The sequence below is a fragment of the Eurypyga helias genome, unplaced genomic scaffold (assembly GCF_000690775.1).
Source record: "Eurypyga helias isolate BGI_N326 unplaced genomic scaffold, ASM69077v1 scaffold17938, whole genome shotgun sequence".
Classification (NCBI taxonomy): Eukaryota; Metazoa; Chordata; class Aves; order Eurypygiformes; family Eurypygidae; genus Eurypyga; species Eurypyga helias.
In genome coordinates this window covers 10,101-35,597 of record NW_010267889.1, presented here as the reverse complement: position 1 = coordinate 35,597, position 25,497 = coordinate 10,101, and the positions used below count along the sequence as shown (strand labels likewise).

Here is a 25,497-nt window from a genome sequence, read left to right as displayed (position 1 = left end):
AGACCAAGCCATACCTTCTCCCCCTGCCCCCTGGGACTCAGCCTGAAAGTGGCTTGGCTTGACTGAAATCTCCATCCTCCCCAACCACAGCATGAGCAGGATCAGAGCCACGGGATCTGCTCGTGCAAGGACCAGGAGACTGGACCAGTTTGGGGGTTTAGGGACTGAGTACAGGTTCCTCTGTCATGGGCTCTCGAGATGAGGACCCCAGCAGCTAAATCCCACAAGCTGATCTGCCAGCCTCCAACCAGACCCACCTGGATGGCTGGCGGTGGCCAGCAAGGAGTGAGGAGAGGGAGCACATTTCCTTGTCTTAAAACCATTTGGATTGAAACTCTGGACTGAAAGGAGAGGGAGCAGCCCTCTGAGCTGTGCCATGCTCTTCCTACTGCCTTGCAGCCCCATCCCACATCGCAGGGCAGCCGAGAGCACATCCCAGGAGCTCCCATACAGTGGCTGTCACAGGTCACCCAGACCAGAAGCTTAGTGCTGACCAAGCTCCACAGCTGTCTCAGGAGGGGACGGAAGCAAAAGCCTCAGGGGGGGACGGAAGCAGAAGCCAACAGGCATGTGCCTGCCACTCCACCACCGTGCGAACGGGCACAGACAACTTAAAGCTTTGACAGACGTAGCAGGACTTGTTTTCTTTTCCTTCTCTCCTGACAGAGGAAAAGAAAAGGAAATCAATTCAACCTCTCCTCTATTTCAGCTTTGATCTCAGCTCCTCCAAGTATTGCCAGACTTATTTCTACAGCACTCACAATAGCAGCCTTCGTATAATTCCATTATATCGCTGCGGTTGTTATTTATGTCATGATGATTGCATTGCACTCAAGGGCAGAGGGAAGAGACGGTGAGGTCCGTTTAGATTTACAAGACGGAGTAGCTTCCCCATTTTCAACCAGCTGTATTATTCACTGTGGTTTTACTTACTGGCACATGAAAAATGGTTGTGAAATGATCTAGAGCTGACTGTACAGCACTTGATTTCAAATGCACTTTAAGTAATCAATCTGACAGCAGGCTTCGAGGACTGCCACGCAGGTCCGCTATGTGCATACTTCACTTGCTGTCTCAGGTTGCTGAGGAGGGAGAAACTCACTGCTAAAGTAAACACTGTGGCTAAAGTTTTAATAAAGGAGGGGCTGACATAGCTGCAGCTCTTGTGTACCTCATCCTCATCGGCCACTGTCATTATATTGCTCGCCTCTATGCACCTCCTGTCTTGCTTTTAACAGTGAAACACAGCAAGGAGAGGATTTAGGCACTGTTGTTAACCATTAGCTAAATAACTGCAAACAGAAGACACCAGCATAGACATTTAGGTAGTATATGCAGAGCTGCAGCAGCAGGCTCAATATATCATCACAATATACATGTACAATATATACCACAAACACGATACACAGTGCCTACCTCTAAAACTCATAGCCTAGCTAGATTGAAAAGTGGAACTGGTCCCAGATTAAACTTGCATTGAATTTCCCATGGCAATAATGAAGTTGTTTGATAAAATTACTCTGGAAGTGTTTCTTGCACATTTTAATCTATTTAGATTCATAAGAAATATAATAAAGAAAAAAAAAACCCCACACCTGACAGCTCTTGACAGCTTTACCATTAAATACATAATTAAATTCAAAATAAACCTGGTCCCTAGTCTAGATTCCCAGCACGAAGAAAGCTACTGCAGGAAGAAAAAGGCTCCAGCACTATTCCCTTTTGAAACACAGGCACCACACAATTCCCTGAACTGAGCAAGGGGGTGGACTCAAAAATGTGTCCCACTGGCTACCTGCCCTGGGCTCTTCCAGAGGTGTGCAACTCCTCTCCCCTTGGAGGGGACAGCTCCAGGATCCTGCTCCAACACCTGCACAGCTTAACCCAGAAGTTTGCTATGAAAACACCTTAGGAGAGAGGGGACCAGGGGAAACATCTTGCTAAAGATGGCAAGGGAGTGATGTTTCTAAGTCAGTTCAGAGAAGATGAAGTTTTTAAAAGTCAGAGGGGAAAAAAAGTTGCTGCTTTATTCCCACTCCTCTCCCATGAAAGCAGCATCCCTCTCAAAACAGAAAATACACTGTTGGTTTGTGTCCCAGGCTGTGATACAGCTTCTGCTTGCAGAGACTCCCCGCATCCCTCTCCAGCTGGGCCCGCTGCGCTGGACAAAATCTGCCTGTTATCTTGGAGACGTTACTACACTAAAACAACATCACCAGAGCTATTAGGAAAGCTGCTGCAAGTTATGCAGGTTGCCAATAGCTCCAGGGGATTTCACAGTGGCCAAGGATAACAAGGAGGAGGGAAATCCCAACTGTGCTTCTTCCATAGGCTGTATCCCGTGTGCCAGCTGCCTGTGGAGGGGGACTGTGCTCCAGCACCAGCACAGGGGAGGATCCTGGGCAAAGAGAACCACTGCTTCACAACCATGCAACACAACCCAGGATGTGAGGGAAGGATAAAGACAACTACTTGTTCTTCGTCTCCATCTGAGATTTGCTTCTAGTGTATTTAAGTAACACTGCAGAAGAGCAAAGAAAGAGGAAAAATCTCAAGCAGGTCAGCTGGTTTATTGCTGTAGCACATCAGCTGGTTTCCTTCTTCTATTCTGTTCCATCTGGTTCACCAAATATGCAGTGCTACATAAACCCCAGCGAGGGACTGGAAGGGCTCTCAGTCACATCTCCCCTGTGCTCACCCAAAGCCTGGATGAAGCTCACCTAGGGCAGTGTTTGTTGAGTTCACGTCTTCCCAAAGAAGGGTAATGAGGAGGACCTGAAATGCTCAAGCCGGCCCTGGGACAACTACGTATCTCCAGCTACCAGCAGCGGTTGCACGTCGACACCTGGGAATGGTGGTAACATGCCAGAGTAGATCTGAAGCTCAGCCAAAGGGCCAAATTCGAACAGTACCAAAACTTTTCTTCCACAATTTTTCCCCATTCCTTTTATGATCACATTTACATTTGTCTGTCCTGTTGCAAGGAGTTCCACAGTTTAACCACGCAATATGTGATGATCCACTTTTCTCTTCTGAAACACCTCCTCCAACTTCCATCTGACATTTTCCAGCTCTTATTTTGGAACAGACAGCAAACAACTGTTCCCTGTTCTCATTCTCCACACCATTCACCCATTTTATAGGCTCAGGTTTACCATACCTTCAGCTGTGTTCAGGCTGAAAAGTCTTTGTCTAGCTATCATAAGACCTGCTTCATCTAATCTGTCCTTCCAATTTTGCCCATTCAACCGTTGCTAAACACCCAGTGGTCATCAGAAACACTGGGCTTACACCAAACCCTTCAGAAGAGCCCTTTTCAGTAGAAGAAAATGAAACCTCCAGGTCCCCAAAACTAAACCCCTAAATATTCAAAGTGGAAATCCCACACTACCTCACTGTAGACACTAGCAGTACCGGAAGCAGCTCCCATGGGAACAGGAGCTTTCCCAGGATCACCATAAGCAGCTCACCATGGCTAGGAGCTTGGTTGCATCCCCATACACTCCTGAGAGGAACATGAGACCTCACTGAGGTCTACTGAGAGGGACTGGGATCTCCTATCCATAGGAATCCCTATCAACCTTCAAAGCATTCCCATGCCTGATTACCTTATTCTCTCAATACCACCCTGCTACATGCATTTACGCATCCAAGATGTGATGAGGAGTGGTGTTATCTCCACTCCGTGGCCAGCCAAGGCCCAAGGGAGTGTCAGAGAGCAATACCTGGACTCCTAAACTACACATGCACAATGGACTAGCAGCAGCCATCCACCTCAGCCACCCCCAGCAGTAAACCACCAGACCATTTCCACAAACCTCCCGTGGAGGTGGGAGCAGCAGCTTGGCCAGCGGTGCCTCGAATGCTGCTCAAGAGAGGGAATAAAAGCCGGACTCGCCATTTGCAGAATGGCCCCATTACAGAAACGAGGAGAGGACGGAGAGCGGCCGGTAATTGGCAGGGTCTTCCTCTTTCCTGCCTCGCTCTCCCTGTTTTAATGGAAACTGCAGAAACATCCACACTTAATTATATAAAATGCTGTACATGGGCCCAGCTGCAGGGCTGAGCCAATGTATATCACTTCAGCAAGACATCACTGCGTAATTTCTGTCAAGTAATTAGCGTGCTCCGCAGCACACCAAGCCGAGAGTTTTACTAGCACTAAACAAGGTTAGCAGATTTGTAAACAGCTTGCTATGGAGTAATATTTTTCTGCTCATATTGTCTAAAAATATCTTGGGAGAATTTGCTCCAGTACAAATGGCTCTGCTTGAAAAGGTTTAAAACAACAAAAAGCTTATGATAATTCAGAGCAGGTTTTCGCTTTGCCTGCCTGCCTGTTGCTTGCTTTTTGGTTCCTAAATTCAGTTACACAGCCCAGAGCTTGGCTTTACCAAAACACCCACTTTCACCAGAAATTAAATAAAACCTATGCTAACACCTAGCTCCATCCCTTCCCCACTTCCTGCATGACCTTATATTTGGTAAAATTATAGGTTCTTGTTCATTTTACTGCAGGCCCAAGAGGGCTGGGGTCCCACGTGGTAGCTGGTGCACCACTGGATGGGAAGGCTGAGGCTCTGCCCTGAGGAGCTGCGGGAGAAGACACCTCGGACCAATCTAAAACTCACAGAGAGCTCCATGGCTTCCCAAGTCCTGCATTAAAGATTTAACTTTTCCAAAGATCTTGCACATGGCATCCTCACACAGGCGAATGGCACCCTTCTGCTGAAGGGAGGAGGATGCACAGATGACACTCCGGGAATCAAGATTTGCCATTTCCCAGCAGCTTGTAGATGACCTACACCCAGTTTAGAAGCAAAAATATGTTTCACTTCATCTGTTAATGCTTGGGATCCCCATGGACATCCTTTCATTTCACCCTCTGAAGGTGAGAAAAAGCTTGTTTTATGCCCCCTCATTCCAGCTGACCTCACCACCACCAGCAGCATGGACTAATGATGCTAGCAGGGATTCAAGTGACCACTGCTGTGTCACCAGCAGCAGCTCCTGACCCTTGGATTGGGCTGGATCCTCAAGTCCTGACTAGGGTTGTGAAGGACAAGTGACCCCAGAGTCAGCAGCCACACCACCACATATTCCAAGTGGGTAAAGCTGCTGAAAAGACGGTGCAGAGCCATAACTCCACCTGTCTTGTAAAATCAGGATGGTAATACTGAACCTGAACAGGGCTTAAATAGGTTCACATTCGTGACAAGTGACCATGTCCTACTCCGGGACCTCCTGGAGCTCCTCGGAGCAGCCATGGTCTGGTGGGACAGTGCTTTCCACAGTGGGACCCCAGACTTCACTGGATCATAATAAAATTAACAAAACAGATGTAATTTGAGGTTTTGCAAGAGTGTCTATTTCCCTCTTTGCTTGTGCTGGGTTTGGCCATTTTAGCAGTTAACTCTGCTGGTTTATTTGGGAAAAAGCAGACCATTGGGAGGTTTGTTATTCCATCCACGCTTATCATTAGGAGGCTGCTAATGAAACCACAGAGACCTCCTGATGCCCGGGAATGGCAGAAAGAGGAGTACAAAGTGCCACACTTTTTACACTTCATTGGGAAGCTTTATAAATTAATTGGAGTACAAAGTCAGGTCTAATTGATGTTTGTATTGATTGAACTGCTCCAAGTCTTAATTTTGGTTATAAAACTCACCTTAAAATAGAGCCATTTATAATTAAGACAGGATCTGTAATTAATGGAGTTTTATACTCATAAAACTGCCTCTCTCATCAGTCTAAATTAAACTCCACATGAAAGTTTGTGCGAATTAAATACAGTAGACGCCAAAACTACTTTCTCCTTTGCTATTCTTATTAATGTCAAAACATAAGTGATTTGGAGACGTGAAAAAGTGATGCAAATGTGTATTAGAAGAGATGACAGCAGGGAAGGGCACCACGTGGGTGCAGGGAGCCCTGCAACAGTGATGGACTCCCATGCTCACCCCATGCAATGCAAGCACAGATATCATGATCATGATCAGTACGTGACAGCCATGAAGCTGTGAGCCATTTCCCACATCCCAGTTGGAAAATGAATATGTTGTCCCTCTTGCACAATTGTGTCAAACCGTAACACAAAAGTGCTTTTAAAATATTTCGTTCCAGGAGAGTCACGCCAGGCCACCAAGGACAAGTAGGGCTTGGTAGGGAGGGCTCCCCTGACTTCACGTGCCAGTGACTATTTAAAACAATGGCTGCGATGTGCCTGGCCATGCCCTCAAAACCTCCTCAGCTGCTCGAGCCGTTAATGAAATTCTCCAATTCTGGTAACTGTGGTTGACCATATGACTCTTCCCAACTTGATCTCATCGGAAGTCTTTACAGCCATCAACCACAATATTTACAAAGCACAGGCAATTTTGGACTTGCAGCAAGAAAATAAATGATCTTGGACATATGTACATAGATAAAAGTTCCCCCATAAATCTGTTTTCGACATGCAAGTGTCTGCCTCATCCTTATCTAGGTAATTAGCTATTCGCTTCTTTAAAGGCTCCCATTTAATTGGGGTTGCTTTTCTTAGTGGAATATCATTTCCTCTTCCCAAAAGGGCTACTACTATTTTTGTATCATTTTTTTTCTGGCTGCCACATTCTTGTTTTCCCACTAAAATTAAAAAGTCACTGCAGCACTCACCAAGTATTTATGGCTTGAAGATTCCTACACACGTCCCTGAGCTGACACCCATAAAAGCTTATCACAGATGTCCAGCATTTTCCCACATAACTTCAAACTTAAGTTGAAGCTCAGGGTCCCCCAGTAGCTACTGTACAGAGTTACCCAGGCTGACTTGCTCCCTGGTAGCTCCCAAGGGTCATCCTTTGGAAATCCCCCATGGACAACAGAAGAGCAGGTGTTATAGAAGTCTCAATGAGGTCTCCAGGTGAAGGAATGAATTGTGGCCCATGCCCACAGCTATGAACCACACCAATGTTCCTCTCTCCCTTCTGGATAAAGTCTGTGTTAGTCCTCTGGATGGCCAGAGCCAGTTCTGTTCCCACCAAGGCCACAGAGATTGTCAAACCACCAGCAGCCAAAACAGAGCTGAGGCCATGATGGAGACCTGGAAAGTGTCTCTGCACGGGTGGGAAGAAAATGTAAAAACTGGCATCAAACCAATTTTTTAAATTCCTTTTAAAGTTAAAATAGACACTTTCATAGCCCTCCTGACTCAGAGTTTCTCTTTTTAGCCTGTTCTTTTAACTTTTTTTGCTCCAATCCCATCAAAGCCTCAGAGGCCTCACGAACAAGTGCTGTAAGAGGTAAGTGGAAATTCAGAAAGTTGATTACTAATGAACCACATAAATTATCATACTGGTAATTACCCAAAGGACTAAGGTTCAAAAGAGCCTCTTTACTTTCCATCACTAGTTCTCAGTCTAAACACCCACACCAGCCTTGGGCTGGCCCAGTCACACAGGCAGGCTTGCTCAGGTGCATTGCAAACCGGGATGGGACTGGTTTTGTGCCATCAAGAACTGGCATATCCTTACCAGCCAGTAGGTAAGAGATGTCAGCATTAACTGCTCATGTGCACAGACGGACACACACAGCTACATCCCAGAGAGCATCCCAAGATGAGGTGTGATGTTCAGCACTAAGTTAGGGAAGCTGAAACTCTGGCTGCGAGGATGAAACTTTTTCTAGGAGTCAGTACTAAAAAGCTTTCTGTTATAAAGAGAAATAGACACTAAGGAGATTACTCAGTTATCCGATTTTTTTCAGCTACAGAGAGTGAAAGCCCAGCTCTGTTGATGGGAGTTTTGCTCCTTCTATCAACGGGATCAGAATTTCACATTTGCAAAATAAGCACGTTTTACTTTGAAGACAAGTCCCTTTCCAATCTGAAAGCAGCATTTCCGTTGGCTAGGAAAGGAGGAGGACATCAATCCTTCCACCTCTCAAGAAACACTTCATGGGTGGCTTCTCCATGCAGCCAAGCAATTAGGAAATTCGGAGATGTGCAACACTTGGCTTTAAACATTGTTCTGATGGAGAAACACTCACTGCCCAGGTTAACAAGTTGTCAGAAGAGCTTATTATTTGCTGAGACTTAACACTGTGATTCCCACCCTGAATTTGATGTGTGCTGCAAAGCACCCTGGAAAGTGTTAAAAGGCACAATAACTGCACAAAATACTTGAAAACAGCAGCTCCAGGCCTCTGTTTTTGCAAATAAACACCACCAGACATCGCCCAGTGCATTACGGAGTCAGCACTTTCCCACAGCAAAATTCCTGTTGTGCCATAGCAACACACGAAGGTGTCCATCGGGCACACAGAATCCAGCCAAAAGCCTTGGCTCACTGCACCATTACACAGAAGACAATGAACTTAACCTGCAGAAAAATTTCTCTGATCACCGGTTCAAAAAATATCCTCTAAAAATCCAGAATAGCTAATGATAAACAGCTTTTTAAGTGAGAGGTTGCTTGCCTAATCCAATATCCTTCTGCATTTTTATTATGTGACCTTCTTCCCCTGAAAGGACACATAAGCCTTACCCTTATCCATAGGAGTTAGGGAAACCAAAGCACATCTCCCAGTTGCTATTATCAGAGCGAAGAAAGGGCAGGCAGGAAATGCTGGACCTTAGTGCAGGACAGCAGGAAAGCCTGAGGCCAACCAGGACGTCCCTCCAGAGCCCTGTATTTAACCAGCCTCTTTATTTGCTTTGCTTCCATTTCCTCGGCTCGTATATTCCACCCCTTATTGTGAAAAATAAGAGAAAGAGAAAAAAGAATATGGGGAATATAGAAAAATAAAGCTATTGAGAAACGAGCCTGGAAGGCAACTGGAATGAACTCTGAAGAAGTCATTAGCTACCTAACCCCATAAACAGCCCCAAAACGGGGCGTGGGAGGGGAACTGTGCTTTCTTTTTGCTTCTCAATCCAAACCAAACCTTGTATATTTTTACTGCTCAGAAGCACCACTGGGCTGAAACACCCATTTCTCCCGGGCTCGCCAGCAGACCAGGCTCACCAGAGCTCAGCAACAAAGCAATTAAATAAGCACTTGAGAGGCCATCTGAGCTGCATGGAAGGAGCGAGACCAGAATCGTGATGCCACTGGTTTTGGGGACCCTCCTCAACTTGGCCAGGAGGGGAGGAACCACTGCATGCCCCTTGCCCTCCTTGCTGTTGCCTTGGCCAGAGAAGAAACACAAGGCAATTTGAAACACAAATTAAACCTCTCTGAAACACTGCATCAGCTCGCAGCAGCTGCACGTGCTGCTTGTCCAGGCTCCCGCTGGAACAAAATGCTTTGTTTTGACTCTTAATGGGAGCACGTGACTTGGCGAGCCAAAATCTGCAGGTTTGATACACCTTCGGAAGAGAAATAAATTTAAAAGCTCAAACTCTAAATGAAACACTTTGTTTTGGGACAGGTGAGATTTTGCCCCAGCCTCCAATTTGTGGGAAAAAAAATGTAAAAATAAAAATGTGCTGATTTGGCTTGGTCTGAAATGGGTCCCCCTAATCTATCTATCTTTCTTTCTTTCTCTCTATTTTTCTTTCTTTCTTTCTCTTTATTTTTCTTTCTTTCTTTCTTCCTCTCTCTCTCTTTCTTTCTTTTTCTCTCTCTTTCTCACTGCTGGTGAACTGAAAAATCCCATATTTACACAGCTGAGTTCTGGAGGCAGCACCTGTCCGAGGGCTGCTAACAACCCCAGAGGCACAGACTTGGTTCCTACAGCCTGTGCAACCAGGGACAGCATCACCTCTGGTACTCTTATAGAGGGAAACCTGAGCCTATCGCACGTCCACCTCCCCAAGGGGCAAAGCAGGAGAGAATGTCCTTTTGGCAGTACCCTCCAACTCTCTATTTTTTCATTTTCCCTTCTGCAACACTGAAATCAAATTTACAAAGCATTGACAAGCTACATTTAAGTACTTGTGATGGACATTTCATCCATCAGACACATTGGCAAACACCATTTCACATTTCAAAGGAAGAAATTACTGTGTCCCGGCAAAATACAATTTACTCCTTATGTGCAAACATGAAGAATTGCTGAGGAAAAAAAAGCTTCAAATCTTTTTTACCTTCAGGAAGTAATAGCAATTACAATCAGTTACACAGCCATATTTCTTCCCCCTCCCCATCCAAACCTATTCACAGAATCTCATGTCCTGGATTAGATTTAGCTGAAAGAAAAGTAATGAGATTTGTGTTTCCTAGCAAATTAAATAGAAATTGCCCAAAAGAATAATCCTAAAATACAAAATACTGCCTCATCCCACATGTTGCTAATAGGCTTGTATTCTAATGGCTTATTTAGAAAGAGAGACTGTTCTTAAATGAAATCCTAATGATGTACATTCAAGAACATGAGACATAAATATCTCTTACTACTGACTCTTTCCATAATTTTTTACAGAATTCTTATAAAAATAAAGGATACATTTTATGAAATACTTTTCTGCTGTTCTTTAATGCTAAAGATTGAAAATTTCAAATGCTAACATTCCTGAAAGTTAATTTTCTTCCTACTACTTGTCTCATGGTTGTTGCTGCAAGGGGTGGCAGCACTCCCTGCAACACCTCAGCTCCGGACAGGACACGGTGTGGGCCTGAGCATCTCGCTACCTGTCAAACTCACTCACATTCCAGAGCTATGTTTGGCCCTATCTACTTTTCCCTCTGTTGAAGGGTGCCAGGACTTTGCATGCCTGGTACCCAAGTACACCGAGGTCCCTGATCTTGTGTCACCACTCATTCTGAGTGTTGTTTCATGTGATGCTCACACGGGTCCTGCTGCTGGTCCCAACAGCACCGTTGTGACCCCCTTCTTTCAGTCCTCTCAGATGGACACAGGACACGACAGTTGTTCAATGTGGAGATGAATCAGAGACCGAGGCAGACAGCAAGGTCCTGGCCCAGCTCGTCTTCCACAAACCCACATGGTGCAAGGACCACGGTGCCCCAAAGAGCCCCTGACTGAGCCCCGAGCGCTGCACTGGGAGTACAGCCCTGCATGGAGCAGCATCCCCCAGCGACGTGGTGGGGGCAGGACACTGGGCTGACTTTATTCTGAAAAAAAAAAAAAACAGCGTAGTTTTCACGCATTTCATTTGGAGAGTGAATAATCTGAGCCAGATTGGCATCAGCCCTAGGAGCTGCAGTGATTTCAGCCTGTGTACCCTCCCCTGCAGCGGCTGCTCTGGCACCGAAGGTTCGCAAAGCGTTTTATGAACTACCACTCTCTGTCTGGCTCCGGTAAGCTTTGCTGCACGCCCTGTGCTCCTGGACACATTCCTGACATCAAGTGTCAGAGCAGAAAAGCAAAGGTGGTTGAGCTCTCGCCGTGCCTCACCAGCGTGCCCAGGAGCATCGCTGTCCCCGCACAGCTCTTGCTCGCGCAGCTCCCCGTGGTCCTGCGCAGCACCCACCTCCTCAGAGCATCGCGGTCACCCTGGGAGATTTGCACCCCTTTGTTTTCACAGGCAGGCAGGAGCCAAGTCTGACTTCAAAGGGTTTGTACTAAGCCTCTTTGATGTTGCCAAAGCCAGACAAGCCGAAAAAGCAGCGCTTCCTCGCTGGGTCCTGCTCTGTCCCCCTGTACCCATCTGGCTGGTGGCTGTGGCCATAGGGTCCTGTGAAAGCTGACAACTGCTGCACATGGCTCTGGCTGCCAGCTCATTTAGCTCTAGGAACAGCTAATCCAACACTGGATGCAGCTGCCCATCCTCTCACCTCCTCTCCAACTCCAAATTCTGTCCTCTGTCTCCTCTGCTCCCTCTTACCCAGCACCCATCCCACTGTCCCTCTGCAGTACAGCCGGCCCCACATTCCTCCCCGGCTGCCCCCCCTCTCCTCCTGCCTTCCCCAGTTCTGACTTTTTGGGAAAACAACCAGCGCAAATCCTGGGAGGGAGCATCCTTGCAGAGCTCATTTAATAAGCCCGGCCTTTGCACCTATTTCTCATCTCAGCTTGGGCCGAGATGGGCTGAGAACCCATGTCTAGGTGAGGGAAACTGGGAAACAAAGATTTCCAGCCAAGGTGAGAGGACAGCCAGATCTGTTTAATTCCTGGCATTACTGTTGCCTACCTGCCTCATCTGGACTCACACCCTGCTAAGCGACTTCTCGCTCTGCCAAGCCACTGGCCCTGTCCTCGGGAAGATAAATGCACTTTCTCGTAAGGAGAGGCAAAAGGACAGGGACCGCGAGCACCGTCGGCAGAGCACGGCAGAGCAGGCTCGTGAAGAGCAGCTGCGGGCGATGGCTGCAGCCCAGGAGCAGCAGGACTGGGATGCTCTCTGGTACCACTGAGCAGATGTCCCGACAGCCAAACGCAGGCCAGGAGCACTAACCTTGACATCGCACTGCTTTGAACAGCACTGGAAAAAAACACATTCACAAGAGCCAGGTGAAGCTCTCTCCGGATCACTGAGTTTTTCTCCCTGTCATTTTTGCCTTCGCCTCGTGCCAAGACAGTATCCTTCTGTGACAGTTCCCCCCCCCACACCCCACGTCACCAACAGGCTCGTTTGTGACCACAGGTACGGTGCCACGGGGACAGGGGAGTCAAAGCAAAGCCAGTGCTCATGGGGAGCAAGATACACAGATGATGCTGGACCCAGAGCTCTTGCAGCACCCCAAGCAGTGGCTCTCCTCCCTTCACTGTATCACTGCTGCTAGGTAAACTGAGGCACACACAGATCCGAGATGGCCAAAACATCCCAGTGAAGAACTACAAATAACTATCTCAATTCCTGCTTCTCCACATGTACGTCTAACTCCTAAACCTCATTATTTAGTGGGCAAACCTATTTCTGAAGGTTCCTCTATTGAGTCCACATAGATGCAGTGCAGAATAGAGGCTTTTTGCAGATGTTTGTGCTTTGGTGAGGTGGCTGCTCCGATGGAGGAAAGGGAATTGATTCAGTTTTGCTTCTGGTTTGCTATGACTTGATTAAAGCTGAAGTGTAGAAAGACACAGTGAACTAACACAGCCTGGCTTTAACATCAGCCTCCACAACTTGGAGGGACCTGGCAGTCCGCACCACCACCACCACAAAAAGGGCACGTGCACAGCACACAGCACGTCACAGTAACCTCCAGATCCTTAAGTATTTAAAATCATGGTAATTAAAGGAGGGACCTGCAAAGCCTAATGCTGACTAACTGCAAGACACTGTCTGTGGGACTGGAGACCTGGCAGTGCTCACGAGACCCCCAGTTCCATCCTGCTCCTGCACTTTACGACCATCCACAACAGCGCTCGGGTCCTCTCGCTCAGGTTTGCACTGCTGGGATTCAGCAGCACACTGAGCCATTCATCTTCTGCTCTAATGGCAGCTTGTCCAGGCCTCTCTCAAGCCACACATCAGCCCCCGAGCCCAGCACCGATTAGGACACCTTGGTAAATTAAATAAATAGTGAGCCATTTACTCAGCACTTGGCACCACAGACGCAATGTCTAAGGCAGCCTAAACCCAGGCCAGAGTCTAGGTTCATGCCTCTGTCTGTGCAGTTAAATGAGAAAAAGTGGCTTATCAGAGTAATTTTCAGCTGCTTGACCGTCTAGAGCTGCTGTGGCTTCCACAGAGCTGGAGCTTCCCCAGTGCCCCAGCCCTGCAGCTTGGGAAGGCACCAAGCAGCTGAGATGCTTCCTACCCAATTCAAAAAACAAGCATCATCACCTCCATTTCCAGGCTAGGGAAGATGTTCCTAAGCAAAAATCTCTGTTCCCATGGCACTGCCAACCTGCTCAGCCCCAAAAGCCACAGACCTGGGTCAGAAATCTGTCTCTCCCTTTGCCAGGGAAAGATGCCCTGGACAGACTGACTGCATCCCAAATGAGCTCACTGGGCGCTGGACCAGCACAAAAAGGTGTGCTCGGAGGTGGCTACCTGGTTGGATGTGCAGACAGTGTACAACACACCAACACCCCACTATATCCACAGCTCTCCTGAGCCTTTGTCTGGAAAATGGGGGAGACAGGCATTTCATCTCCTTTGCTTCCAATCCCAGGGGGTGTGCCACGTCCTTATCGGTCTGGGCTGCAGTGACCCTACCCTTGCTGTCGTCCTCCCATGCACAGCTAAAAGCCACTGCCTAGGGAGTATGTTTGCAGAGCAATAACGTAGCAGGTAAGGACGAGACCCCTGAGTCCACACAGCAGCACTTATTAGAATAGGAACAACTTGCTAAAGCCAGAGTGTAAAGGCAAGGGATCGAAGGAACTTGTAAAATTAATGATCCAGCATAGAAGCTTGCATAAAAAATTAAAAATCCATATTAAAAATTGTATAAACGTGTCGCAGCAAGATTTAAATGCCTTTTAAAGCATGTTTAGCCCTCGATCTGAATTTGCTCCGTTCCTGTGGCCTCAGGCAACGCGTTACCAGCTTTCTCCTCTGAGAGCCCAGCTCGCAAGTGAATGGGCAGCGTCTGCAATGGCTTTGAGGAGCATTGGCCTGACATGATTCACGGTACGTCAGGGAGCATCGAGGCCTCGGCAGCAATTCTGCAGTGAGAGACAAAGCCAGCAGATATGGAAGGAGCTGGATGAAGACACAGTCTGCATCCCTCTCCCCAAAACCATCTTCTCCCAGCTTGAAGAAGCTCCTTCTCCACTACCATAAGCCAGAAACTTTCAAGCCTCTGACCAAGGAGATCTGAATTTCCACCACTGGTAACTCTTTTGTTCACCAGCCAGTTCCTATAACTATGTCAGCATAGCTGGAGTTCAAACAATCTCTTTAATTGTTGTCCAGATGGTGTCCCTGTAATTCTAATTTGTTGGCAGCCAATCTCATTTTATTTATACTCTCTGGCTGTAAGGACTCTTTCCTTGGAGATGATGCTGATGCTTGTTCTGTATTTTGGGGGCAGGGAGTTCAGGTGACACATCCCCCCTTGGCAGAGGGCTGTGGAACAGGGGGAAACAGAGCCTCTGCAAGCCCTTCCCAAGGCTGCACCCCAAAAAACATTTGTCCCCCGGGTAATCAACTGGCACCTTGTGTAGGGCTTGGGCTGTAAAGCATTGGAGGATGGAAATACTTGCTGTTCTGGATTTTTCCCCCAGTCCATAGCTTTCTGCCACCTTTCTGCTAAGGATCTCTAGTGCTGGAGAAAACCCAGCACCGATCTTCAAGTCCCAGTGGTCCCTAAGCAATGCAGGAGCTAAAACCCTCAAGACAAGCTCTTCCTCTCTGGTGAAACTGGGAAGAACCAGCCCTCCCCGTGCTCAGCCACTTTGGGAGTCCAAACACCATCATTGCCTGTTTGGGGTGGAAAGTGCTACTAATTTCATCAAGACAAAGCTTTCTTGGAGTCCAAGAGCAAAAGGTCAGTGATGCTGGGGCTGGATGGATGGTCGTCTGTCTGCAGCACACAAGACCTCATCGCCGCTCTGTGCAAGGGCAGGGAAAGCTCCCCAAAGCCAGCACAGGGGAACTGAGCCCTTCCAGAAGCACTGCAGCAGGGCAGGGGTCTCGCGTCTGCTGGCTGCTCCAGGCAGTGCTGACAGTGTGAGACTACTGATGAGGCTGGGGCATACAACCATAAATCTCACCCTCGGTGAATTCCCTTGAACCTCATTACAACTAAGCCTGGGACAGGTAGCCACAATTTCTCCATCAGCAACTCCGCTCCCCCACTGGACACGCACTGTCTGGAGCAAATGTGCACCTTGCAATAAAATAATACTCTGCAGAATATTGGTACTGTGACAGATTTTATGATTTTTTAAATGGAGGTTGCTTCATACCTGGAACTACTGAGTCCCAAGGAAACCCACACTGTAATTAAAATACGTAACGGGAAAATTAGCAGAAGGAGCTCAGCAGAAGTGAGAGATACAGCTGCTTCTGTCCACAGGAAAATCTGCATAGTGATGCCACAGTTTTATATTCAGAGACACGAAACACTATTAAAGCCCAATATAAGACATAAATTATTCCATTTCCAGCCATGATCACTTACAGCAGAGACACTGTGGATAAACCTCTCTTTAAAAAGAACACTGTAAAAGTGAAAATAAGTTTTATACAGTTTCATCCACTTAATTAACAGCCTGCTTGCAGTGCTTACGCTGGAACATGGACTTGGAGACCCATGCACAAATCCACATGCAGAGCATCCTGGTGTGGCCATACCCTCTTGCTATGTCTCCTATCCCAGGAGAATAGCCTTACAACTCCTTCCTCATCATCAGGATGTTCCTTCTTTGTTTCTCTTTTCACTTTTCCAAGTTTTTTTTCCTTCCCATGGACAAAACCTGAGCGGAGCAGACTCAGCCTGTTGCTGCTACATGAGTCAGTCAAGTGACTAATGCCTCTCTCCCCCTGGGTTTCCCTCCTTGAGCACATTGCTTCTCCAAAACACCGTTTGATCTCACCTGGGACACCAAAGATAATCAGCCTCAGCTGCCAACATGGCACAGCCAGCTGGCTGTTGAGGCTGGAGGGAATCTGCTTGCCCCTTTACCTTCTGCGCCCATCAGCAGGATTAAAATCTCTGCTAGCAAACAAGCAGACCCGGAGAAAAATCAACACCTGGAGAGAGATAGGAAGAGTCGTACAGAAGCTGTGACTCTCCAGCAAGCAAGGGACTGTTTATCAAGCCTTTCTGATAACACAAGAGTGAGTGAGGATCTGGATCAGTCACAATCCTCACGGCTCACGGGGTTTCTACTAAATAACAACCCCCAAACGAGACTGCACAGTCGCAGTGCTCTGCAGCATCACAGTCTCTCCCTCCCCAGGACTTACAACATCCAAGGACCACCATATCAAACATGCACAAGAGGGTAAACAACCCTGGTTTTGGCCTTATTTTCAGAGGCAGGGATAGGATGGCATGGCTGTGTTTGCAATGAGGGCTATTTTACCTGGTGTCCTGCCTAGCAGGGACCCAGCATGCCACCAGCCCCACGACTGACCACCTCACCATGCTGCTGAGACTCCAGAACTGGCTGCAGCCCCAACACACCTTCAGCCACTTGGCATTGCCTGCATTATTGGCATGTGGGAGACAACCGTTAATTTAAAATCCGTATGGGGCATCATTTAACCGTGCACTTTAAATTATTTCAAGAGCTGTTTCCCAGTATACGCTGACGCTGCTCAATGGTTGACGGGAGGTTGCTGGGAAGCAGAAACCAGGTAAAGCATGTCCTGCAACATGGTGTATAACCTATGAAAGAAAAGTCCCCTGGTGAGCAATGTCCCCAGACTCTTGTCTGGAAGTCGACTGCACCCCAAGCTCCTGCAGCCAGCAGCTTTGTCCCCATTTCACGTGTTGCTCTGCTGACATCTCCAGATTAGGCAGGAAAAGCCACGCACTGGCATTTCCACTCTGGATCTCAACCTTAAGTACTGCATCAGGCTAACCAGGTTGATGTCTACAACCACAGAATAAAAACCAAAACAAACACACCTCCCAGCCCAGAAGTAGCTTGTAGATCCCACAGACCCCACATGGGTCAGGGGCTACATGGTCTAAGGCACCAGATGCCAATAGCTGCTGGCAGGCAGCAACGTTTCCTCCTGCACAGGCAGTGCTGATTTCAAAGGAATCTGGGTCAGGTAAGGATTTATCATGATGTCTTTCTGGACAAATAGCTGCTGCTGTGGTTCACATTTGGGTTTCCTCTGCAAGGCTCTGACTAGCACGCATTTCACAGACACTTTTTGCACAGCATACTTACAATGCATGTGCCTCCCTTCAGGTGATATTTGTCAGATTCCCACTATGGAAATGTTTTTACCTCTTGACAATACCCTTTAGATAGTGCCTATGGAGGTGGATGACTCAAGCTTGACATGATGATTTCCATCCACCATTTTTTATTAAAAATACTCCTAGCAGTTCGTAATGTGAAGACAGAAGCTGCTTTTAAAAGGGATGTCGAAACCACAGAGTATGCACAAACTGTGCCACAATTTTATGTCAACCAACAATAGCCACAAAATCTATATGTGAAACAGTTCCTCCCTGCCTTAATTTATAAATTTCATGCATAGAAACCGCTAAGCATATGGCAATAATATCCATCCGAGACCCCACCGTACTTTGTGGTCCCTAGGAGACAGGTTATGGATGGCCTGCCACTTCCAACCTCGTCATTTACTTGATGTTACAAAGTTAAGTATCGCCTAATACAGCTTTCTGCAAGTTAATTCCCTTTGTGACGGTGACAGCTTCTAAAAACCCTCACGCTACTACAGAACCACAAATAGCAAACACCGCTGCTAGGAATAGACAAGCCATCACCAGAGTGACCTGCTATCTCTCCAGCCTCTTTCCTTGCTGCCAGCATAGTATTTAAAGCAGGATGGAAAAAACCAGAGTGGAGTTAAAGTCGACAGATGGCTGCTGCAAGTCGGAAAAGTTTTCATGGGAGAAAAACAACCGGTCGAAGAAGAGGCAGAGCAGCAACCTAAGCACACGCGTTCATCTGAGAACCTGGACTCCTTCCCCTTCACATTACTTGAAATCAGAAATATATTTAATTTCCTGATCTCCATATTATCCTTTATCCACCTCCCACAGGCTGCACACGCGGAGCATTCGTTGGTATTCACTGCAGGGACGTGCAGGGGGAGACACGCTGCGTTCCAGCCAGGCTGCACAGTGCCTTCACCCCGCAGCATCCCAGAGCCCACACCTGCAGAAATCCTTCCCCAAAGTGAACAGTTTTAAGACACGCAATGCTAGACGTGAAAGAAAAGGAAAAATAATCTGCTGGAAAAAACCCAACAGATCAGGCACTTGTTGGAGCCTTGGGCACAGAGGAGCATCATAGAAAATTCCCACTGACTTCCCCAGCTTCAAACCTTTAATAATTTAATATGTGACTGGAATTTCTCAATAGGCTGGAACTCCCTTGGGACCAAAATCTCATTGAAAAAGAAACCAAGGAGAATTTGGCATCTCTTTCCCAGCCTGTAAGATTAAATGCAAATATGTTATTGGCATCGAGCTATCACAGCTTGATATATCCACAAAGCTCCCATACACTGACATTAACTTCTCAAGGAAGAACATTTTGTTACTCACTCCAAGATAGTTTATGCTTCGACACAGAAAGACTATTTCTGCTTTGGGTTTGGGCAGTGAACAGTGATACCTTCACCAATTACCAGCACACCCAGGCACTCATCTAGTATTAGCAACAAAACACAGTAAGACAGTGACTGCTGACCTAACATTACAGATGATTTCCAGTGGCTAGGCTGTACTCTGGTAGCTGGCACACAAAAAAATATCATCTCCAGCTTCTTATGCTGCTCTGGCTTTTGCAGACACAAATCAATTCAGTACCACTTCTGTGTTTGCAGGTGGAAAAAAATAGCCCAAGGTTGAGCTCTTCTCTGCTAGGCTAAGAACTGGGGCATATCTTCATGGCAAAGACAAAAAGCTCCTGAAAATAGGTGTTTGTAAAGCAAAAGGCTGTCAGGAAAAAAAGAAAAAACAAACCCAAACCTAAATTCTAACAAGAAGCCTGTACTTCACAGCCAAAGAATAAATGGATGATTAGTTAAAGAGCTCTAACCATTCTCCTGAAGAACGAGGGGGATACTCTCTGTGAACAGAGATGAATGAACTCTGCTGCTCTCCAATTCAATAGCACAGTTATAACGGGGCACTGACCACATTAAATGGATGTAGCGCTCACATTAACAGCAACTCAACTGCTGCCTTCTTAAAAGGAGGCCCCTCTACACCTAATTCACTTCATTTGCCATTAATTAACAGAGATGATCCACAGCCTCTCGAGTGCTAGTTTGTCCTCGGGGAAGGCAGCTCTGGCCATAGGGCTGCGCTCCACCGCTGCTCCCGCGCCCGAGATGCTGGTGGGAATGCGATGCCGAGAGGGTTTGCGCAGCCTGCAGACCTCCTGCCATGGCTCAGGCTGACAGCAGGGAGTCATGGGAAGGATGGAAACGAGACTGGGCTTCCTTCCCACCTCCAGCCACAACCCATTTCTATGCAAACAGCAGGGGAACAAATCAAGGATAAGTCTCCCTCATGCAACGGGTTGGACCTGACAGTGGGTTGCAGCCCTGATGCCACTTGAATCAGCTCTTGACAGTTGTCTGCAAATCTCAAAGGCAATTACTGCAGACGTGTTCTAATCAGGGTAGGCAGAGCAGAAAAACCCTTGTTCTCTGCATTTGCAATAAACTGCAAGACCTCATCTGACATCCACCTGTCTGCTCGGCCAGCTCCCGTCATTGGAATAGGGACAACAGCTGAGCTTTACCCTGCAATATAATTTGTCACCTACAGGATGAACAGAAGCTAAACCAGTTCAGTTCTGCTCAACAACTCATCTATTCAAGTGAAGCTCCACTAACCCAACAAAAGACCTGCACTGAAAGTGGTTTCTCATGTTGCATCTCTCACCTGAACTGCATTCAGCACACACTCACTGGGAAGAAGACAAGCAGATACAAATACTCAGAAAACACTTTGTACTTAAGATAAGTTAAAGCTCACAAAACCAAATCTAAAGGCTCCAAGTTGAAAAGACTTGAAAACTGAGGTCTGATTTACCAAAGCACAGGTGAAAAGGGAGAGAGCGGGCAGAAATATTGGCCTTCTGTTTTGCCAAAATGCCTCCAACCTGCCTTGGAACGACCGTTTCCAACTTGTACCATTCCCTTGCTCATTTCCTCATCAAGTTCTCCATTGAGACCACAGATTATGACCATGGCTTGTACCAAATATCCACTGGGAAACAAACCAAGAGCTTCAATTTGTTCCACAACACTCAAAGACCAGCTGTCAACAATATTAACTTTTGCTTAGAAACAACACCGGTGAGCCACAAATTACCTACGACAGAGACCTTCCCACCACGACCCAGACTGGGAGTCTTCCTGGCCTCACCTGCTGTCTGCAGGATGGAAGGGATTAGCAGCAACCAGCGTCTAGCGAGGAAATGATAGGATCCTACAGGCAGCAGATGTGGGCAACCTTCCTGATAGTCCCTGCCAGCCTGAGGCTGGTCTGTGCTCCAATCACTGAGTTGGAAAAGGGAATTTTAAAGCTCTTTCCAGCTTCTTAAGCCACAAGCCACCTCCATGCCTCTTGTTGTACTGAGACACAGACAGAAACCTCACTTTTGAAAGGCCACAAAGCAAATGAGAAGACGTGCAAGGAAGACAGATTTCAGCTCTGCAGGTTGCCAGGAAAGGCTACAGACATCTTCATGAAAAGTATTACCCTGGCTTTTTCTCTTGCAAAGTTTTGCCCATAAAAAGCAGCCTTACTCTTTCAAAATGCTGCTTTATTTCTAGACAGAAGGACAAAATCTGAGGCTAAAATCAGTCTACAGCTCTCAACATAACATTGGTTGGGGACCTCTTCTTTGTGCCTGATCTGCTGAGCCATCTCACTTCTGACCTGCCTTTGCACCTTGCTTTGTGGGGAGAGTATCTCCAGTTACTGCATGACAGTGGTACAGAGAAGGTGAAAACGATCCTTGCCCGATTCCCAGCCCCCTCTGGGAAACCACAAGGACATTGCTCACCATCCAGTTCCTCCACGGAGATATTTGCTAGCTGTTCGCTGTCGCTGCCAGCTGGTAGTTGCCTTTGTACAACAAGCCAGCTGTTACATGGTGGAATGGCATCTTCTCCCTGGGGACAAGAGAAAAAGGAAGAGAAAGGCTTATTTTAATTATCTGTCTTTGTTTTATCTGAATAGTGCAACAGCCTGCCTGAAAAGAGAAGCCGGGCCAAAGCATCCTACACCAGGGAATGCACACTGAAGTTAGGTGCATGACGGATGGACTGCAGATTTAGTGTCTAAGACAGCAGCTAAACAAACAAACAAAAAAGCAACAGCTGCTTCTTTATGCTGAACAAAACTTAGCAAAGATAGAACAGTGGTGCCTTAGGAAAACAGGAGTCTCTAGCACTCATACTGTAGCTTTCCGCCTAGAGATTTGCTATTTGATAATAATTATATAGTGCATAGGGGTCTACTCTGACATGCAATTAAAAAGTCATAGCATCCAGCAGCATGACTTTCACAGCCATGCAAGGGTCTGGCCACCAGCTCAGACCCCGCTCCGGAGCATCAAGACCCCTGTAATGGTTCAACACCCCGCACCCTGAGCATCTGTGTTGAGCGACACGCACGTCACACCAGTGCCTCCGCTCCAGACTTCAGTGGCCCTCGCTGAAAGAAGAAAATTCACATTCGAGCAGGGCCCAACAAAGAACATTTTCATCTCGCAAATATGACAGCTAAGGAAAAATACTGCTCAATGGGAGGCTGTAGCAGGAAAGTGTTTGCAAACTTAGCAGGTATAAACACCGCAGCCTAGTGAAGGGCAGCCATCTGCACAGACAAAAGTGGAAATTACTGTCAGCAGCACTTACAGATTGATTTAGGATACACAAGAAAGAGGCAAGTTTGCCAAAGTCAATTGTAATATTAAGAGGAAGATTTGTCATACCCTTGGCTGGTTTCAATCAGCACAGCCCCATCATGGGCCGATTGCATTTTATACCGTACACTTCCAGCAGATATAAATCAGCAGAGTCAACAGAGCCACCCAGACATCAGCTGAGGATCTGGCCCAGAGTCTTTGCAGGGGCTGGAAGGCGGCCAGGACACACTGGGCAGTACGGTTTGGAACGGACCATTAATATAAATCTATATGGTAACTTTGGCAGATCTCACTCACACCAGTGGGGGACACAGCCCCTTGGAAACAAACTCCAAGGGCATTCTCACTACAGCCACGCCAGGACATCCGCTTGCTTTGCCACAGAGAGGTAAGTGCCACCTACTGAATCATTCTCCAGCCAACACTACAATTACAAGGATGATCTGGCTCTTACTCAGCCATATGTTCTTACCACAGTCAATAAAACCAATAGAGATATAGATATATATGCATTCATTCTGTAACAAATGCCTGTTAGCCTTGCTGAGTTAGTAAAAGTTTAATAGACTCACCAAGAGCACACTAACCTCGAGACAAGGGAAAGCAAAGAAGAAAAGCCGTGAGGTTTCCCTTGCACTGCTTAGCACGTACCTAGAATTTCTCTTGCGGTAATTATGTAAATAAATCCTAATCGTGATTTTAAGTATTTTTATTTGGGAGCCAGTTTCTTCAGCAGCACATTACAAACCGTAAACAAGGTTTTCTTTTTCATTAAGCATATCTGTAATTTCCCAGCACTTGCCAATTAATGTATTTCATTCTGATATATTGCTCGCTCTGACATATTGCTCTGCACTTAAGGCAGGAATTTTTCCTACCCACAGGGAGACACGTAGGTGATTCCAGCTTTGGTACCACTCAAGGTGCCGGCAAGCAGGGCTGGAGAGACACTTCCAGCCCTTTGCACCATCTTCATTAGTTTCCAGTCCCACCACAAAGTATTCAGACAGCAATCAATCCATGTTTTCTCTCGATAATCACACGCCCAATGCAAAAGCAATTACACTGATTTTCAAAACCCTACCAAATTAAAGAGATTTAAATCTTAACACTTGCAAGGGCCCAGCCGGAGCCGCAGGGTGAGCTGTGCACTGCCAGCGCAGCGTGGGATGAGCCCGCGGGGCTGGGGACTGATGCTGCTGCCCACCTGCCCCAGCCCCTGTGCCAGGGGAGTTCAGCCCCTTCACTCCCTGAGCTCACCCACGGCTGGAGTAGCTGCAAGCCATGCATTTAGGTGCAACACTCTGTGCCTTTGCTTCTACAACCATTAAAAAAAAATGACAATGCATCTCTCCTGAGGGCTGAAGTGCTTAAAAACAGCTCCCACTCGGGATCCTCTGATGCTTTTTAGCACTGGGAGGGGACCCATGATATCCTAGAGTGAGAAATCCTGGATTAAATTCTACCACCGATGTATATTATTTTTTTAAAAATGCAATATTATTCAACAGAAACCCTGCAGAGCTTCTGGAATTCAGCAGCTCTCCACCTGCCTCCAGTTTTAACAAGAGACGCTCAAAACCGGACCAGCAGCAGCTCCAGCACCAGATGTCCAAGCCGGGATGTGCAGCCGTACTTCAGGAGCGCTCAGCATCCTGCAGACAGGAGCCTGCTGAGAGCCCAGCCCGCGCGGGGGGGGAAACGGCAAAAGGGAGCATTGCAAGGTGGGGGTTGTGGGAGAGTTCATAAAGCAAAGCACCACGTCTGCCAAAGCATCCTAGGCTGAAACATATAAAAAGTTTAATGGAAATACGTAGGCGCCCGATGCCTGTCTGGGAACAAGAGGTCTGTCCCAGCACAACCAGATCAGTCCAGGCTCATTTTGAATTTAGCCAACACATTCATGTCAGAAACACGGTAACCTTAAGCTTGCCTACGGCTGCTGCTTCCAGTGCCAGCTGAGACCCTGGATAAACTCAAACCATAAGTGAACCGGTGCTGGTGGGATCCACCCCCCACTGTGGTGATGCCCGTCCTGGGCGCTCGGTCAGCAGCAGATGCTGGTGCCAGAGCGCAGGGTGCCGACAGCTTTCTATCGCTTCAACGTGTTAAATTTGCAGCGATGTACACCCACCTCCTCTGATGGGAACAGGGAAGATGCCCCAGCTCTTGCCCCATTTTACAGAGCTGTACAATGCATCTCCGAGCAGGCAGCTAGCAGCGAGCTTTGCTCTCCATCTCCAAGCAGTCAAGACAGACACATTTTCCACTGAGCTACTTGCAAACTGAAAGCAGTTTTCAAAGGTTTTGGAGCAATGAAATCTCCTTGAAAAAATATCATGAAAACATTGACATTTAACCAAAAAGCCCTCAAAGAACCCATAAACATGTGTATGGAAATGTTACCATGGTATCTTGCCAAGGTTTCAGTCTCGGTGCCAAGCTCACCAGCAGGTTACATCCCCCGTAACGCCCGGCAGCAGCACTGCCAGGCTCGCTCTTTCCTTTCAGCACAACCACATTTGTGAAATTTAGATGATGTTCGTAAGCAATTTGCCATCAGGAAAAAAAAGGCTGTTACACGATGCTCACATGTCTACGCTCGCTCCGGTTTGCATTCTTCACCAGCTCCTGTGATATGTTTTTTTAAAAAGGCTTTCAGAGCCAACTGAATATCCACACAACTATTAAACTGGAAGGTTTAGCTTAAGTATCAGCCAACAAGATGGAATCAGGATCAATTTGTATTGATCCTGGATCTCCCTTGATAGTTACCAATTTGGAAAAGATTTCTTGCTAAACTCTCTCCTGTGTGCAGCACAAAACGATGCCCAGGAGTTGATGATCCTGGTTTTACAGCCTCAGGCCCATAGCATACAAACATCCTGTGCACTGCCTGGGCGTTAAGCAGCTATAACGTGAGGATCCTGACTGCTGCCCAGCAGAGTGTAGGCGACCGGAGCAAACAGGTCCCCATCCTGGATGCTAACCTGCCCCACGGCTACTGCCCCACAAGTGGCAAACAGACCGGGCAGCAATTCTGCTGGTGGGGAACCATGGAAAGATGGTAAAATTGAGATTTCCATCTCTCCCACAAATCTGGCTGAGGTTAAGCAG

The 25,497-nt window shown here is 47.2% G+C and overlaps 1 protein-coding gene across 1 annotated transcript in view; it reads right to left on the bottom strand.

Moving 5' to 3' along the window:
• The window catches only part of LOC104514045 (calcium-binding protein 8-like), a 103,883-nt gene extending 82,261 nt beyond the window's left edge, over window positions 1-21,622 (bottom strand). The window contains 2 exon segments of the mRNA XM_010157584.1: window positions 21,514-21,567; window positions 21,570-21,622. Coding sequence (XP_010155886.1) covers window positions 21,514-21,567; window positions 21,570-21,615 — 100 coding nt within the window. The 5' untranslated portion in view covers window positions 21,616-21,622.
• Window positions 21,623-25,497: the final 3,875 nt, after the last annotated feature.